At 42.8% G+C, this 18,318-nt stretch overlaps 1 protein-coding gene across 3 annotated transcripts; it reads left to right on the forward strand.

Moving 5' to 3' along the window:
• The first annotated feature begins 738 nt into the window (after positions 1-738).
• On the forward strand, positions 739-12,941 carry si:dkey-33c9.6 (active breakpoint cluster region-related protein). Of its 3 annotated transcripts, none has more exons than XM_041965445.1 (22): positions 739-858; positions 1,178-1,284; positions 1,931-2,035; positions 3,516-3,749; positions 5,712-5,819; positions 5,904-5,961; positions 6,039-6,091; positions 6,252-6,389; positions 6,475-6,596; positions 6,742-6,901; positions 6,992-7,108; positions 7,203-7,278; positions 8,600-8,695; positions 8,882-8,956; positions 9,091-9,188; positions 9,594-9,695; positions 9,832-9,995; positions 10,176-10,315; positions 11,067-11,201; positions 11,365-11,470; positions 11,626-11,767; positions 12,530-12,941. In XM_041965445.1, exons 1-22 carry the CDS (start codon positions 807-809, stop codon positions 12,629-12,631), a joined length of 2,490 nt encoding a protein of 829 aa, XP_041821379.1. In that variant the 5' UTR covers positions 739-806; the 3' UTR covers positions 12,632-12,941. The 3 variants fall into 3 exon arrangements, with proteins under 3 accessions (XP_041821379.1, XP_041821378.1, XP_041821380.1); XM_041965444.1 differs by having other exon boundaries at positions 6,989-7,108; positions 12,530-12,940; XM_041965446.1 differs by lacking the exons at positions 739-858; positions 1,178-1,284 and having other exon boundaries at positions 1,939-2,007; positions 3,535-3,749; positions 6,989-7,108; positions 12,530-12,938.
• Positions 12,942-18,318: the final 5,377 nt, after the last annotated feature.

An 18,318-nucleotide genomic window follows, 5' to 3' on the forward strand; every position in this document is an offset into this window, starting at 1 on the left:
TTGCCAATATATTTTTTATAGTCCTTGTGCATCTACATATATAGTCTACTTTTATTTTGTTTTTTTTATTCTCTACTACATCTCCTTTGCTTGCTGCCTGTAACACCCTAATGTCCCCAGCAAGGGATAAATAAAGTTAAGCCGTGTTGACAGCTGTTTAACAGCAGAGGGCAGCGTTGTACTGTAAAAAGATGCAGCACTTCTTCTTAAGTAAACCTGTTTTCATTTCTAAATCATATAATTGATATGCATTTTGAGCCGCTTGTATATTTACTTTTGCCAGTGCTGCTAAATGCTTCTCATAATTGTCATTTTATTGGTTAAAAACACTTAAAGGTTCAGCTAGTGCTGGATTTCCACAGGTTCATATTGTGTGCTTTGCTGTTTACATTCTATACTTGCTTTAAAATTGAAAATTCAGCCACAAGCCTCTTATTACTCACTTTATGAGTTTCACAAGCTGTTGACATACAGTGGCTCCTGGTAAATGCATTAGCTGAGACTGATTGTCAGTCTAGTCTGCATGTCATATAGCAGCTATGTATAATTTCAGTCCTTCATCATAATAACTGATGATCAGTGAAATCAACACAGTGAAGTGAAGTGCAACTGTAGGGAATGGATTAAAAAGTCAGGTGCCACTTCTCATCGGCTTTCACAGGGTTTCATACAGACAGGAAGCTGTTTTTTCCCCTTTTGCGCATCATTAAGAGAAAGAGGAAGTTTTCTGTCCTCAGAGCGTGTTCACATGCAGCGTCTCCACAGCTCAGCCTGCACTGTGAGAACAAGACCTCCGAGCTCCCCTGATGGACATCTACGAGGAGGCTGTGCAGTATCTGGAGTCACAGCATGTGCCAGGTGAGGGAACCAGACATTGTGTTTTATAATGTGAAGAAAGTTAATGTGTAAAGCTGTGTGCGTTCTGTTTGGGGAAGACACAACCCTCTAGAATTCAGCTTTTAAACTGAAAGAAACCAATCTGAAAAGTGGAGTCATTGATTCCATGATGTTGCTTGCTGAAAATGCACCATAATCTCGTCTCAAAATTGTGGTATCAGTCATGGAGCTGCTATCTTTCCGTTCATTCACAAGCAGTCACACAGCAGATATGGGAACTTAGTCGATATAACTCCCACTTGCTGCCATGTATTTCGTATTGTGTGTGTTTGTTTGTCAGTTGTAGCAGAGACTGATGTGCTGGAGGAGGATGTCTTCCAGGAGGAGGCGGTGTCCTGCTTTCTCTCTCCTCTCCACTCGGAGAGCTTAGACTTCCCCGACACCCCTGTGAGTTTGCATGCATGCCATTTCATTTGATGCACTTCTGCCATATTCATGTCACATTGAAAATGTTAGCTGCCTGCTGTCATGGTTGTCCACTGCGAGCTCGAGGATGTATTTTGGCCACTGAGATAAAAAGGTCTGTGATAAAATCACATGTATGCTGACTGATGCCTTGTATTCTCTAATGGGCTGTCCAGCCCTTAAATAACTGTTATGAAACAGACAGTTATGCATGTGTTTTCATTGGTGGAGGACTTTCAATAAAGATGCATCCTACAACATTTCAATTCTACAAAAAAAAAAAAGAAAAGCTATTAGCAGGTCCTCTGGTATTACCTTACATTTTGCAAAAGAGTCATTCCAACTTCTTCCATCTATGTATACTTAAGTGCCTTTTGAAGAAGACCACATAGTACAAAAAACCCCTCTTCAGACATTTGCTTCTGCAAATCTTGTTAATATGGTGGATCAAACAGGCTTTTTTGGGATTCAGGGGGAAAAATTATTGAAAATATCATGTGGAGTATTATCTTTTGCCAAGTCAGCGGCATTATTTGCAGTGTCACTGACTGAATGAACTGTGAGCTGGCACTGATTTTGACACTGACCTCAGTGTATTTTGACGTGTTGTTGAATGTCTGCCATTCAGACGTTATGCAGCCCGGAGGAAATGTTGGAGAGGAGGCTCGTGGTCCTGAAAGGCATCCTGGAGAGCGAGGAGGTTTACCTCAGAGAGCTGGAGGCCCTGCTGATGGTAACATACACAAAAATAAACCATATTTTAGCTTATGTTATTCTCTGGGCTCAACCAAATTGCAAAAGGGGAAAAACCCCGTTGACCCTGAATGATTATTATCATTGTTAAACTTCCTCTTTGCCAATCTGCTGTCCCCACATAAAAATGCGACACACCTCTGTTTTACATGTGCTCACTGTATCTGAGTGTGGGCAGTGGTTTCTGTTCATACAGAGCAAGATTACATGCAAGTTCACAAAAGATGTCTTCACTGTTCGGCTTCCTCGTTAAAGCGGTTGTTTAAAACGGCTTGTTTCTCCATCTGAAATGAGGTTCCCCTTTTTTCTCAAAAGATTGATGCCACTCTCATGTATACAGTTAATTTGAAGCTACAGCTAGCTAGCAGCCGGCTAGCTTAGCTTAACATGACAACTGTAAACAAGTGGAAACAGATAGCACGGCTTGTACACGCACCTCTAAAGCTCACTAATTAAAATCTTGTTTGTTTAACAAAAAAAAAAAAAATTGACATTTTATGGAGGATAATGTGCTGGGACAGTAAATTTCTGGACTCGGCTGGTCTCCTGGCAACTGCTCCTGGCTAACAAATAGTTTGGCACATAGCTAGCAAACTCTAGCTAACGCTAACACCCATAAAACCATACATTTATTTTTTACACCTTTATTTTTTTTACAGATTAAACAAGCTAGCATGTTAATTACTGACTCTTCTAGGTTTGGTATGTTTTGACAGAACCAGGCTAGCTGTTTCTCCTAGTTTCAAGTCCTCAAGTCAAGTCCCCCAAGATAAGCTAGCTGATTTACAGCAGACTGTAGCGAGAGCAGTATCACTCATCTAATTTAACTCTCAGCAAGAAAGAAAATAAGCATATTTCTCAAAATGTCGAATTATTCCTTAATAGAAAAATAATTGTCACTAAAATCATAAGCATATCAGTTTATAATAAATGAGCAGAATATGTGTACAAATTTAGCCGATTTGGGTGGACTTCTGCCTTAAGAGTAAAAATAGATCTAAAACAGGAAGTAATGGCACAATAACGAGTGCCGGGTGCTTTCTTTGTGAATTTCTTCTTTCTTTTTCTCTGCTATTAACAGCAACAGCAACCCCATGTTTCCACATTATTAAAAAAAGTGGATGTGAGAGCCGAGTCAAGTTCATGTTTCGTCTGGGAACGCTGTTTTTCGCGTGTGCTCAGCATGTACAGTATCACTGAGTGGCTGCATGCTTTAACACTAACATGGTGTGTGTGCTTGGTGTTATTTAGCAGTGGTTTGAGTGTGTGTGCGAGTGAAGTTTCAGGGTGTGTCGGAAACGTCAACGCTACACTTGCTTTATCTCATCTTCGACACATCAGCTTGTTCCTGTCGCCTTCATTTATGGCTAAAAACTTAGCTTCTTATCTTAGCTTGCCTTGCCTTGCCTACACTTTTTGGCCTTGAGCTCAACTACTTTACTTCTTTTGTCTTTCTCCAGCCCATGAAGGCTCTACGGGCCTCAGCTGGGACCTCCCAGCCGGTTCTGTCCAGTCAACAGGTCCAGACCGTTTTCTACCAGGTGCCTGAGCTCAGAGACATGCACCAGAGCTTCTACTCCGGCCTGAAGGCCCGGCTGAGCGCTCATTGCCAGACTGAGTCCAGCCCAGGTGAGGAGAGAGAGATGAACCACTCAGGCTTTAAGCTGATGGTGGGGGACCTGTTTCTGAAAATGGTAAGTTCTCTAATTGTGTCAAGACTAACTCTTGTATGTCTCGTGTGTGTCATGCTTTGGTGTCTTTCAGCTCATTGTTTTGGTTTTATGGCCGACTGTTTTCAGCACAATAATCCCACTATACGCCGCTTGTCCAGCACCAAGCAACAGACTGACACAGTTAGCGACTAGCTGGTGAACATGGAGCATTTAGCAGCTGCAGAGACAGATATTTCCCTCAGGGGTTGGTGGAGACCAAAGCAGAGGTAAAAGGAGATCTTGCATTCATCAGTCGCCAGAAACGGAGCTCCAGATGAATGCTCATACTCACCACCTTTAGCACCTTTACACAGAGTTTAAAGCTTGTTCCGTTGGCCCAAGTGGCCAAAAAGTTAATAATGCAAGATTAATGTTGCATGACCATCCTTTTTTTTTACTTAAGCGGCTTTAAGATTGTCTGACAATAACATATATATTCTGTATCAGCTCGTTCCAGCTCTTTATCAAATCTCTATGATGTTTGCCTGGTGTGCAATACTTTTATGGCTGCACCGTTCAATCACAATGTTTTGTGCACTGTTTTATACTTATGTATAATTATGTAACATAACTCAGCCTGACATATTTGGTATTTTTTAGAAACTTACCTACATTTGTGCACAAATTAATAAAAAATTCTGCCCTAAACATTTTCTCTCCTTCAAATGTCATGCAGGACATCCAGATTTTTCAAACTGTTTATCCTCTGTTGTTTTACATGATTTAATTCTATTTGAATTCATTAATTGAAATTCATTCCCATAATCGACTGAAATATGTTTTTTTGTTTGGAGTACTTTTTTGCAACCAGCATTTTATGTATATAGTTTTATATGAATAAATTAAATAAGTTAAAAAGCATAGATTTGCGTCATCACAGCAGGTAAAGCGCAGGTGTGATTAATGACATTATTGATGCCTCCAGTGAGCCAGCATGCACAACAGAGGGACTTGAAACTGATAAATGCGCAGCAGTTGTTAATGTTATTTCTTCCACCTGTGGGTTTTCCTGCCATGAGCATCTGCTTTGAAGAAGGCCGGCCTACGGGGAGTGATTTCTCCTAATGGCAGCCTATAAAACAGCTGTGCTTGGATAGCACTCTTGATCGATCTCTGCATGAGTGTGTGTGGAAAGTAGATTAAATCATGCAGCCTCCCTGTCTTCTTTGTATTCGTCTCTCTTGGAGGTTATGTTGCTGGGCTGAAGTTGGATTTTTTATGGGTATAAGGAGATAATTTGTGCTAGACATGCATGCTGAAGCTGCCATGTTTCTGCTTCCCGGTGGCCTTGCCCAAGTGCCTGCCTGGATGAAGGGAATGAATGGAAAACAAAGTGATAACATGCACATTGTGGAGACAGAAGCACCCAGTGTTTTCAATCTGAACCTTCAGTTTAGGGTTCAGCTCTCACTCATATTTCACATGACATTTGTTAAACTGTTCACATCGCTCTCTAAGTTGTTTGTATCTGTTGTAGTCTGTAAAGTTGTTTTAGGAAAATAAAATGATCAGAGTGCACAGACATGGATTACTGTTTCCAATGTGACTTGTCATGACTGGACACAGCACAGTGCCGAGTTATTTTAACAGATTAAACCTCTGCTCATGTCAAACCTGGGTGGAATATTACTGTAATTATGCTAGCTCACCAAACGACATGCACTAACAAGAACGATGAAAGACGAAGTTGTCCTGCCCTAAAAGCTGCAGTGAAACAACCGAGAGAGGGAGGGAGGTGTCAATCAAGTACAGGTAGTTCAGAGAGAGGAGGCCTAATCACCCATCAGCTAACAACACTGTGGATCTAGTGACAAAATAAACTTGCCTACTGTTTTATACACAAGAGACACAGTTTGGGAAAGGGAATAATATCAAATCAAATGAACAGGTTACCCCACCCCCCACCCCCCCTCCATTCTGCCATCTGTTGCTTTGCCTCTGCAGGTGAACCAGATCGGTCTGTACGGTGGTTTCATTTCAAACTATGAGGAAGCGGTTGAAGTCGTTCGAAAGTGCACACACACGGACCATCGCTTCCGAACCCTTGCCGAGGTACAAACTTCAGAGGAACACCCGCTGTAACAAACTGTATACCAGATTATCCTCAACAGGCTCACTTTATCTCCCTTTTCCCAGAGCATGATGTCTAATAATAACGGCTCAGACAAAACTCGGACCAAGTACACATTTGAAGGTACTTTCTCTCAGTCTCCAAGTTGTTCAGGAGCTTGTTGGCCGACAGTGTCTGATTGCTGTCTTTTGTTTTTACAGCTCTACTCTACAGGCCTCTGGACAGAGTAACCAAGACCACACTGGTGCTGCGTGTGAGATAATTCATCAATTCCTGAACTTCACCTCAGCAGCTGCTGCTGTTATTCTCTGATCATGCTCATCTTTTTTCCAGGACTCACCCTGGATCATTTGCTACCTGCCTTCTGCTTTCTCGGCACTTTCTGACATAGAAACCTGTCTGTGACCTTGTAGGACGTCCTGAAGGCGACGCCAGACCAGCACGGAGATTACGCATCCTTACAGGAAGCTCTGAGATTGTCTCGCAGCTTCCTGTCTGGTGTCAACGAGCGTTCACAGTCCAAACGGGAGGTCACGCTCAGTCACGGCGTGGTGAGGCTCGCGCTCTGCAAAATCCGGCCAAGATGCGCATGAAGACGTGTTGTGTATGCTCACATGCTATTTGTGTGTTGCCCAGAGACGTCAACTGATGCGTGACGGCTTTGTGGTGGATGTGTGCGAGGGAGAACGCAGCCTGCGTCACCTCTTCCTGTACACTGACCTCCTGCTGTGCACCAGATTCAAACATGCAAGCAGAGGGTGAGTAAAGCAGGAGAAACCATCAGGGCTTGTGGGAAATGTGGTCTCTGTTCTGAGAGACGAGCAGCAGCAGCTATGCATGTATGTACAGTGTGTACTTCCTTTTGATTTATGAGCCATTACTGCTTGTTCGTGCTTCTTGCAGGAAGCAGGACCAGTACAGGTTCAGCTGGTATCTGCCTCTCGCCGGTCTCAAACTGCGCTGGGCTGCAGACCAGGAACGTACACCAGACGCACACCTTCGCTTACACACCATAAGAACCAAGATGTTCCTCCTCCGACAGCAGCTACAGCACCAGAAAGCAGTATGTCTGACACATGCAGAGAGACGAGTGTGACCGGCCTGTTTTTGACAGAAGAGTAAAACCAAAAAAACCTGTGTTTGTGTGAAGAAGGGGTCCAGGGGCGTGTCTTTGGAAGCTCGTAGCAGGAAGAAACTGGAGCAGATGGAGCTGATGCTGCTCACACACTCCCCTGTTTACAGACTTGAGCTGCACAGCCCCAGTGGCAAGGTACACACACACACCTTCTAATACTGTCAGTATGGTTTCCTTCCCGAAAAATAAGCGACTAAAAGGAGAAGCAATCTGTTGTGTCTCCCTGCAGAGTCACACTCTCCTCCTCTCCTCCCTCTACGAACTCGAAGAATGGAGAGAGGCCGTCCACAAACTCACCACAGACAGTGAGTTTACAGCCGTTCGGCCATTCTGAGGGCCACAAGCACATGCATTTAATTTAGTTTGACATTTAGATTTAATATTTAAATATGCACAAGAGTGACAGAGAAACACAACTCTCCTGTGTCAGAATATGACTGGGGTGACACTCCTTTGTTTAAAAAAAAAATCGAGCATTTTTTTTGTTTCAACAGACAAATTTAAAGGTGACATTAAGGCTCACTAACAAACGTTATATTGAAGACACCAGTAAGCGAGCAACAACACAGAGGCGTCAACACAGCGCTGGTTTCATGAGAAAAGTGAGAGTTGAGGGGGACGTAGGTGTGACAGTGTTCGCTGGCTGTTGTCCGCATTGGTGTGAACTTCAAATGTCTCCTGGGACCCAAACAACTTCCTCTAAGGTCACATGGCGAAGCATTGCATTGTTTCATTGTGCAAAATTCTTCTTGATACACAAAAGAGGAAACAATTGATTTGGATTATGTTCAGAAGCAGAAGCAGCTACTTTGATTATATCTCACCAGATTCAAGATCAATTGGAGGTTTTCTCTCTTTCATCCGTGCCTGGTTCTTACACTCTTGTGATTAGTGTATTAGTCCAATAATTGATGAGTCCACTGGCAGCGATTTTGATAACTGGATATTTAGTTTTGGGCAAAAGAAGCAATTTGAAACTGGTGTTGGTTGTTTTTACTATTTGCTGACATTGTGTAGACTCAATGAGCAAATAATTGAGAAAAGAACTGACAGATTAGATTAATAAATAATGAAAATAATCATTAGTTGCATCGTTACTTATAATTTGTCGATGTAATTGTGAGTCAACAGATTTAAAAATTGGTGCAGTCTAAAAGAGTTGGGACGCTGTGTGACAACACAAATAAAGCCGAACAAAAAGAGTCCTTTCTGAGATATGATCAATCGACTGCAGTTCACCAGCGAGGAGTGAGGTTCACCACTTTGTGAGCACATGACTGTATAAAGGATGTTACTTCATGGCCTCAGGAACACTTTGTAAAACACTAAACACAGTTTGTCTGCAAAATGATTGCATTCTGGTCTTATTTACGTTGCACACAGTATCCCAACCTTTTGTGAATCAGTGTTGTAGAATATAGAAAATGTGCTTGTGCCGTCTCTGCCAATGAATATTAAATGCACTGCGAACAATGAAATGTGGAAGTCAAAGACTCATGGTCTCAGTCTGTTAAGTGCCAAATAGAAACAGGTAGCCTCTTTTTGACAGGACTCAAGCCTAATATGTTACTTCCTGTGGTTCTGTGATCTGATTGGTGCCTGTGTTTGCTGCATGTTGTTTGTCAGACATAGAAACTGTCCCTCCGGACCTGCTCACCCTCACCAGTGCATGTGTGAAACTGAGAATGACCCAGCATCCACCATTACAGAGCTCCAGTGCTGGTAAACCCACCGTCTCTATTGACCTTGGCCCTCTTTTCCTCCCCGCAGAATGACATCCTGTGTCTGAAACACAATACACCAACTCTGTGGGCTATGACCTTTCAAACCTTTTCAACCCCTTCTTTGTGCCTGTCTCGCGCTTGTAATCCAGCGAGCTTCAGGATATTTCTGTGTGTCTCTTCCCAGTTGAGGACGAGGAGGCTTTAAGTGGGACTCTGAGTGTGGCCATCCACTCCGCCTGCGGCCTGCAGCAACCAGCCTGTATGTCAAATGTGATATTTTTTAAATTGCACCAAATAGCCGTTTAGTGGGTCCTGAGTTGAGCAGATCCTCAGTCTGAATGATGAACTAGACGTCATAAAGTCACGTAACATTTGGTTATCTCTCTCTTTCAGGTGTGTATGTATGCGTGGAAGTGGATGGCTACGAGTTTTATGATAAACAAGCCCAGACACACTCGTCAATCCACACCCTCAACCCACACTGGGACCAGGTTAGAGTTATTTTTTTACAAAATAACTGAATGTATATTGGTCTTTAAATTTGGCTAAAGGGGAGTTACTAAAAATATATAGAGAAAACGGTGAAAGTTCCTGCTACCTCTTATGGTCATGTAGGCAGATGATTTATCAGCCGATCGAGGGTGCTAAATGACTTCTTCATGTCTAGACAGCATCCGACATGATGTCAGGCTTCAGTTCAGCTCACAGAGGCTTATAAAGTCTGCACTGTGGCCAGACCATGAGCTGCTTTTAACATGATCAGCGGCAGTAAAATCTACACTAAATCCAACCGGTAGCCAGGATCAGAAGGCTTAACGTAAGACTCGAAAGCTCCTGTTGTAGCTTTCGGACACTGCTGTCATTGTCAGCGTTAACACCTCCTTCCCGTCAAACAGGAGCTGTCTTTCCAGGTGGACGGGGCACGGGACCTGAGGGTGCTCTGCGTGAGTCAGTCTGACGGACAGGATGATGCAGTCCTGGGCAAAGCTTCTGTACAGGTATGAAGACGGACTGAGCTCCAGCTATATTATCATCCTGAAAAAGTTGCTTTGAAGCAGTGAAAGTAGTTAAAGCAATATAAAATACAGAAATATTCAAACACTAAAGCTGCACTAATCAATATTTTTATATCAGCTGGAATCTAAAACCCTGAATAAGCGATGGAGGAGACAGACTCTACACCTTGGACAGGTGGAGGTGAAACTCTCCCTGAAGTACTGTCCCCACCCGCTTGAGCCGCCCAGCTCCACAGCTCAGCAGCAACCTGTCTTCTGTGTCCCCATTGAAACCGTGGCTCAGTAAGTCCCTGCCGGCCTGTGGAGAGTGACTGACCCCGAAAGGTGCACTTCACTCCAGAGTTTTTATTTCCCCTGTGCGCCGCTTTGCACAGCTATTTTCGGAAGTGAGAGGAAGTAGAAGTGTGTCAAGAGTTAAGTCTGGAATGAAATGAAACACCTGAGGTTTCAATTCTCTGTCAGACAGGAGGGAGTGCTGGTCCCTCATGTGGTGCGCTGCTGCGTGGAGGAGGTGGAGAGGAGAGGCATGGACGAGGTGGGCATCTACAGGGTTTCAGGAACCACCAGTGACATCAGCGTGCTCAAGGCTACGTTCAACACCAGTAAGAAGGCAAACGTCTGTTTTCTGTCGCCATGTGTAATATTTAGGAGGCAGAGCGGTTGTCCACTAATCAGAAGGCCGGTGGTTCGACTCCAGGCCCCTGCAGTCTAGTGGTTGGGCACCTTGCGTGGCCTCTGCCATCAGTGTATGAATGTTTCATATACCAGCAGCAGACAAGCATGAGCAGCAATGCAAATGAATCATAATCAAACATGTCACACAGCTCTTGAGTTTTCATTGTTTTACCCAGTTTTTAGTGTTTGTGCAGTCCACATTGGGTCATTATCTGCAGAAGGACTTGTTTTTGTAAACTTGGTACTGGGTCACCATGCTGCATCAAAGCAGAACTCACAGCTAATTACTCACAAAAGCATGCTATCCTGCTCACAATGGTAATGCTCACATGTTGATGTTTTGCAGGTATAATGTTTACCATCTAAGTACAGCATGCAAATGCTAACATTTAATTAGCACTAAACACAAAGTACAGCTTAGGCTGATGGGAGTGTCATCAGTTTTGCAGGTGTTTTGGCACCAGATGAAGGATCATTTTTGCAGTTCATCCTCTGGGGTCCAGAGATGTAGAATGTAGTTGAGACATATTTCAGTCTGATTGTTCTTTAAAAAAAAAAAAAAAAAAAGGACTCAAGTTATCGAGGCGTTTTCTTCTGCGTATAAGGAAGGAAGTGAATGTGCCGAAAGGAGAAACAGTAATACTGATGCTAATGGTCATTACCGTCTGCCCCGCTCAGATCTGCGTGAAGCCGTCACCCGGCTGAGGAGCGCCGAAGTGAACGTCGTCTCTGGGGTTCTCAAGCTGTACTTCAGAGAGCTGCCTGAGCCACTTGTACCCACCGAGCTGTTTCAGAGCCTGGCCAGGACGCTGGGTAAGACCAGGCGACAATTTTGTCAATTACTGTAGACTGAAAATGCCAAGAACAAAACCCCTCAAAACACGTCTCTATTTTGTAAGACAACACTTAATTCAACGCTGTTAGTCTTGAAATGGCCTCTCAGCCAAGTGAACTGAAGCTTTTTTCTCCCCTGTAGACATCCAGGACACAAACTCCCGGCTTGTCTCCATGTTGTCCCTGCTGCACTCCTGTCCTGACCCCAACCGCCACACCTTCCTGTACCTCCTGCACCACCTGCAACGGTGTGACAACTCATCAGACAACAGCGCACAACATATCAGCTCCTAATGAACGACAGCTGCCACTAAACATAAACTGTATCTGTGAAGTCTCTGTAGATTTTAGCGCTAATTTCAGTTCCAGAATTTCACTTTTTCTTTTTGATCATTTTCTCCAGAGTCTCTGAGAAGCAAGACATCAACAAGATGTCTCTGATGAACCTGGCTACAGTGTTTGGCCCCAGCCTCCTGCGCCCCCCTGTGGTTGGAGTGGGGCATGACGGCCCCACTGTGGATATCTCCCAGGAGGTGGTGGTGCAGGTGGGAATGAAACAGCCCATGGTGCTGCTGAATAAACCACAGCGGTTTAGCACATTGTCTGCCAAAATACAGTGTTTATTTTCCAAACAGCTGCATTGGTGAGGGTGAACTGTTTTCTTCTTATTTTATAGATTTAGAAAAAAAACTGAAGTCATGAGAAATGTTGAGAAATTTCTCATTTTAGTTAAAATTTAAATTAAATTAAAATTATTCACAGTTGTCACATTTTATTGAATCAGTTAACTGATTTTTGGGGGAGTTTTTGCAACAGGAAAATTTAAAAGCTGTTTTTAAGCTTTTACACACCAGAATACTTTCTACTTGACCAAGAAGCACTCAAAATAAAATAAATACTTAAAAAAAAAAAACTGGAGTGAACTCCACCAATTGTCTTTTTGTTTCCTGCCAACCCCCCAAATTTCTATTGGAAATACTGAGGACATGACCGCAGGGTCCTTAAAGGTACCTCCAGCCCTTGACGTAGAACAATTATTTACAAATAATTACTTTTTTGCAGTGAAACCCTTCAGATATGTACATAGTGGAGAGATTTATTCTGTTCAATTAATTAACTATATTGGAAGAAAGATTGAATCAAATAATACAAACTTAAAATAAAAGGTATTTAATAGAACAACAAGACACAATGTGTATTTTTGATACACAGCTCTTCACATACTGCACAATCTATTATAATTATTAAAATTTAAATATTTTACAAATGTCTCCTACTGTGTGTGTGTGTGTGTGTGTGTGTGGCAGGTCCAAGTGGTTTTCTGGTACCTGCAGTGCAACAACCTCCCTGAAGCCGAGACCTCTCTGCAACATGACACAGACGCTGAAGATGAGACCACCCACTTGTGAGACCACCATCGCTGTCGCGGCTGGAAGGAAATTAAAATACTATGTGCAAAAAGAAAAAAAGAATTATAAGGGATTGCAAGACAATAAAGGTATTTATTGATAAAAATCTGGATTTGTGATTAGTGTTTTTATGTATATTTAGTCATTTTTCCCACGTGTAACATATTCTGTTTTAATTAAATTTAGTACAAAAGAAAAACACTGGTTAAAGACTTAAACATACAGAGTTTTGATTTATTGAAGTAGCTTTCGCTGTCAGACTGTATGAACTCATTCCACTCTTTATACCATAGCCCACACTGATTCTCAAAGACCTGCAACTATGTCAGCCTTTAATCACTGTTTGAATGTTTAAAACTACATTGAAGTTAAGTCAGTTTTTGTTTTATTGCCCAATATCGCAAATTTGCCTCGAGGGGCTTCACAATCTGTGCAGATGATCTATCCTGAGACCTTCGTCTCAGATAAGGAAACATTCCCTTTGACAGGGAAAAACAGAAGAAGGCTCAGGAACTACACCTGAACATACAGCCTGTGTTACAACAGTAAAGTCCGGTAAAATAGTTGAAAACAACTCACCATAAAGTCCGTATCTGAGCTGTTCTGGTGTTTTCAGCAGCAGATGGAGCAGCTCAGTTATGTAGTTTTCATGTTCAAATTTCCATTTTTTCTTTTTTTTTGGGGGGGGGGTTCTTGTTCATCTTAAAAGCTGAGATTCAACGTTCATTCCTGAGCTGGAAAAAGCCATTAAGAAAACAAATCTCTGACAATGTGCATTTAGTATAATTTAATTATATAATATAATTAATTTAATTTGAAGTGAATAAAGCTTAAATCTGCGCACCAGAGCATTTGATCAACAGACTGTACTGACTAATATGTCTTCATATATGGACCCAGGACTCCCTGGAAAGCAGCATGTTACACTGAGTGGATTATTCTGAAGAAATGAAGTAAATTTAATTAAAAATTGTCCTTTTCCCAACCTTTACTCAAGGCTTTTATTACTCTCCCAAAGGCTGTAGAACAAAGGTCAAAACTAGTAAAAGAAAAAGGCTGTTTTAAGTCATGGTGGACAACAGTGGTACAGTGGTGCTCTGCAGGCAGATGGACTGCGTGGCAGAGGGAGGAACGTGAAGTTGAAATGTGTCTGAGGAAAAGTCGGGGGTGCAGATGTTGTAAAAAGGTCGGGGGTCACCTCCCCGAGCCTGAAATCCAATCGGTCACGGTTCAAACCCAACTAGACGGGGTTCACCCGAAGTGTACGCCCCATAAAAGTCATTCACACACACACAAACGCCACGCTGGAAGGCAACACACACATACAGCCCGTGTTCGACCCATCCACACCACAGATGGGAGTCTCTTTTCAACCGCGGCACCTGGGCATGCCGGGTTAGTGTTACCCACCAACCTTCAGCCCCTCACTCTTTTGATCGCTAATCCTGGACCCCGGCTCTGCAGCACTAATAGACTGGGGACTGTGCGCGGACGCCATAACAACATCCAGAACAAGGCCCAAACTGAGAGAAAACGGTGGGATCGCCCTGTTGGCCTCTGCGCCGTAAATCAGCTGCCCCCTCTAACACGGTGGCTGCCAAAATAAAGTTCCGCTTGACGACTACAAAGACAAAATGAGGTTCAGACTACAAAGCTGAGGAAGGCCTGACACGTCCCAGACATTTGTGACCGAAGAGTGGACCAGACGACTGGTCGACACCTGGGGCTGGTGGGAACGTTTTTACAGGAGACTGTACGGAACAAGTGCTGTCACATGCCCACACACACACACACACTGAGTTCTTACCAACTGTCTACAAAGACTACACAGCAATGGTATTTATGTGGTAATTCTTTGCTCCATATCAAGGTCAGGTGACTCTTCCATTTAAAAAAAAATACAAATAAACAACCTTTTGAGTGGTTTTCAGGGAATTCCACAATGCAAATCCTTCAGGTTGCGATGCTGCAGCAACGTTTCCACAAATCAACGAGGGTTTCCTCCTGATACAAGCTGCCCAATATTCACCAGACTCTCACATGTGCCTGGTCTCATGTCATCATCCCACCCATCATGGCAGCATCTGTTTTATATTGAATTTAACAGACTTCTGCAGCACGTTGGAGTTGTGTCGATCAGAAGCGTGTTTATTATAACTGAGAGTGTCGAGACCCTTTTTATTTGTTTGGGAATGTTTAAATCTAGCTCACGCAAACAGCCGTAGATCTGAGTGAATGCAAGTTAGTTAGGTTTATTATTATTTCACCTGTAATTTAACAGACATTTGGTAACAACATGCCAACATGAATAAACACTAAAATATAGATGTTATTTTGACGTAACAGAGATGAGTCCCTTCTGGACTATGGCAGAAAAATCAACATGTAAAATGAGTTGAATAATTAGGAATATTATCTACACAAACTGCTCTTGCTGAATTTATTTTAAATTACATTTTGTCGAATTTTTGTCAAACTTGAAGAGTTGAAGAGTGAGAACTACATGTGGGTATTTCAACTGCAGGGTGAAAGTTTCCCTCTTCTTCTGAATGAAGAGAGACAGAAACATGGACAAACAGCAGTGGTAGAAGAAGTAATCAGATCTTTAGGTTAAGTAAAAGCACTAATACAGCACTCCAAAAATACTCCATTACAAGCAAAAAAGTGAAAGTATGTATGTAGCATCAGCTATGTAAATTTACTTGAAGTATCAAAAGTACTCATTCTGCAGTAACTCTGTTAGAGTTTTACTATTATGTCTGATGTCTCTGGATTAATATTCCTGCTGCATTAATGCGTGTGGGACATTTTACTGCTGCAGTTCTTAAAGGCTGAGCTCATTTTCACTACTTATATACTGATGGGTTGTTTAATCTGCAGCAATGCTTCATATTCTAAAAGATCATCATGTGTTGTAGCATCCACGTATCTACAAAATGTCAGAAAAACAGCCTGTTTTCAGCTTTGTGTGTCTTCACTGGACGGGACGGGTATGAAAAAGTGGAGTAAAAGGTACAATATTTGCCTCTGAAATGTAGTAGTAGAAGTATAAAGCTGCATAAAATGGAAATGCTCAGTATAAGAATACTTCGGTGCAGTACAACTAACCACATTCCACCACTGGGAGAAAGAGGGAAATATGGGAAAGTGTCAGTGGGACCCGGTGAGCATCAGGACAAATGACGGTGGCTGTAATTTCACTCTTGAAAATAACATCTCGCTGCATTGCTTTCAGCAATAATTTGTAGGAAACTGGTGCAACACATGTTTGCAGCACAGCGCACATACATGTGTGCGTCCGCATGTGTGTGTCATGGTGTTGCTGCCCGGAGCTGCGCCATGCTTGATTAGTCCTAATCTGGCTGGGAGTCAGGTTGCTGTGTCGGCGGCGTGTCTGTATGGAAGGCATGCAGGCTGCGGATCACAGGGATTGACCCTCTGCCTCTCAGGTTAACAGAAGCCCTGTGTGTGTGTGTGTGTGTGTCTGTGTGTGTCTTGAAAACAGTGTGACAGTAAAACCTGCTGAACTTGGACTTGAGCTCTTGGGTGCGAAACAACTTGGAGTGTGTGAGGAAGAGATGTACAAGCTTTGAGAAGAGAGCGAAGGCAAATTTGAAGTGTGTGTGTGTGTGTGTGTGAGAGAGAGAAAAAGGAAATGAGAGGATAAAAATAAGAGTGAGTGTGTGTTTGCAAGAGGTCTAGTTGAACTTTGGCTCTGGCTGCAGCGCAGGAGGAGTCACCTCTCGTAAAGCGTACCCTCCACAGGTTGTAAACATAATACCACACACTCACAAACACACACACACACACACACACACAGACACAACCAGAGAGGAGGAAGAAGCTGATCCCAGTTTTCCCTGCACCACAAAAACACTCCTCCAAGGCGCCTCAGGAAAGTGTGTGTTGTCAGTTTGAAGCGAACGAAGCCGCAGATAACCCCCTGCAGCAGAGCGAGCCGCGGGCTTAAGTTGTCTGTTAGTGTCTGTGTAAGTGTGTGTGTTTGGGGAGTTTCAGGATCAAACCCACATGTCGACAGAGGCTGCTCCGAGGAGACGACCGCTGACAGGTGCTTCCTGCAGCAACGCAGCAGGTGCTTCGCCTTCACACACACACACACACACACACAAGGGCAGATCCTTTGCCTCCAAGACATGATTGTGCATGCACTGACACACACGCATTGTCTGTCCCTCCCCCCTCTCATTCCCACTGACACACACACACACACACACATGTTTGTGTTATTGTACATGTGTGGATGTGAGTCGTAGCCCTGCACTCCCCTGCTAAACCTTAACCATTGAAGCTGCTGTGTTGTTGCTGTTGTCATGAGTTTGGTTGTGTGTTCATGTGCAAAAACGTCCATTAAAATGAATCACGTGAATCATTTTGAGTCTTGATTGGTTGAACTTTTACCAGTGTTTCGGGTTTCCTAACATGCTGTTTTGATCCTAATCATAACTTAACTGATAACTTGTTAGCAAACACTTTTATATTCTCACATCCAGCTGTTACGAAGCAACATTAACATTGTTTCCGGACAGCCGATGAATAGAATCTTTCACGCTCTTCCTGCTCCGATTTTGGTCTCCACCAACTCCTGAGAAAAATGCTCCACTGTCGTCACCAGCTAGTGGCTAACTTTGTGCAACTTTGTGGTGCTGGTCAGGTAGCGTATGGTGGCTTTATCACGTCTTTTTAGCTTTAATCAGCTGTGATGAGACCGGTGAGACTAAACCAAAACAATGAGCTGAAAGAGGCTAAAAATGGAGCTAAGGGAATTAAAATGTTTACTAGTGCCATCTTAAATTTCAATTTTTCAGCTGGTAATCAGTATTCATGAGACACTGATGATGAGCTGTATCCATCTTGGTCATGATTTGGACATATGTTTGATTTTGTTTGCATAAAGACAATGTTTCAGCTCAAAATATGTCTTAAAAATCGTGTTTGTTGAATGTGATCTAGTATTTAATACTAATAATAATAGTATTAAATAATAATAGTAATAATATTTTTTATTGATGATTTTAAAAGTGTTTTTATTATTGTCTTGGTTGAGCAATAATTGCTCTAATTGATATTTCTATTACAAATCAAGGCCCCTTGACCTAAATGGTTTTTACTGATCAACACTCAGTATAGACCAAAAAAAGATATGTCTTCATATTGGATTTCTCTGAAAACTTTCTCTGTTTGCAAAGCTAAAGCAAATTTTTGTTGGCCCTAAAAAAAATACATTTTATAATCAAAATCCAGATGAAACCGAATCCTTTCAGTACAGTTTCTATAGGGACCCCCGTGGATTGTGCAGCTCCAAGAAGAAGCTTGTGAAGACATTTGGACTCCATGAATATAAAAACCCCCCAGACTCACTCAGTGTAGCACTGAGCCGTCATCAGTCAGCGAGTCTATTTTTCTCTTTTTATTTTCAATCACAGGCTCCAACACAGTAGAGCAGCCAATCACCGACATAGTTGCTACCAAAACAACATGGCTGCCCAACAAATAGGAGCCCGTCCATCTGTCTTAATATACCCCCAACACCACCACCACCAGCACCACCATTTCCCCTGGGCTATGACGCCATATCTCCCAAATGGAAACAGAACTCATGACGACAGGTCGGACCGATGCCTTTTAGATCCGTATCAGGGCTCCAAACGGTCTATCTGAAGATTCCT

The sequence above is a fragment of the Chelmon rostratus genome, chromosome 23 (assembly GCF_017976325.1).
Source record: "Chelmon rostratus isolate fCheRos1 chromosome 23, fCheRos1.pri, whole genome shotgun sequence".
In the NCBI taxonomy this organism is placed as follows: domain Eukaryota; kingdom Metazoa; phylum Chordata; class Actinopteri; order Chaetodontiformes; family Chaetodontidae; genus Chelmon; species Chelmon rostratus.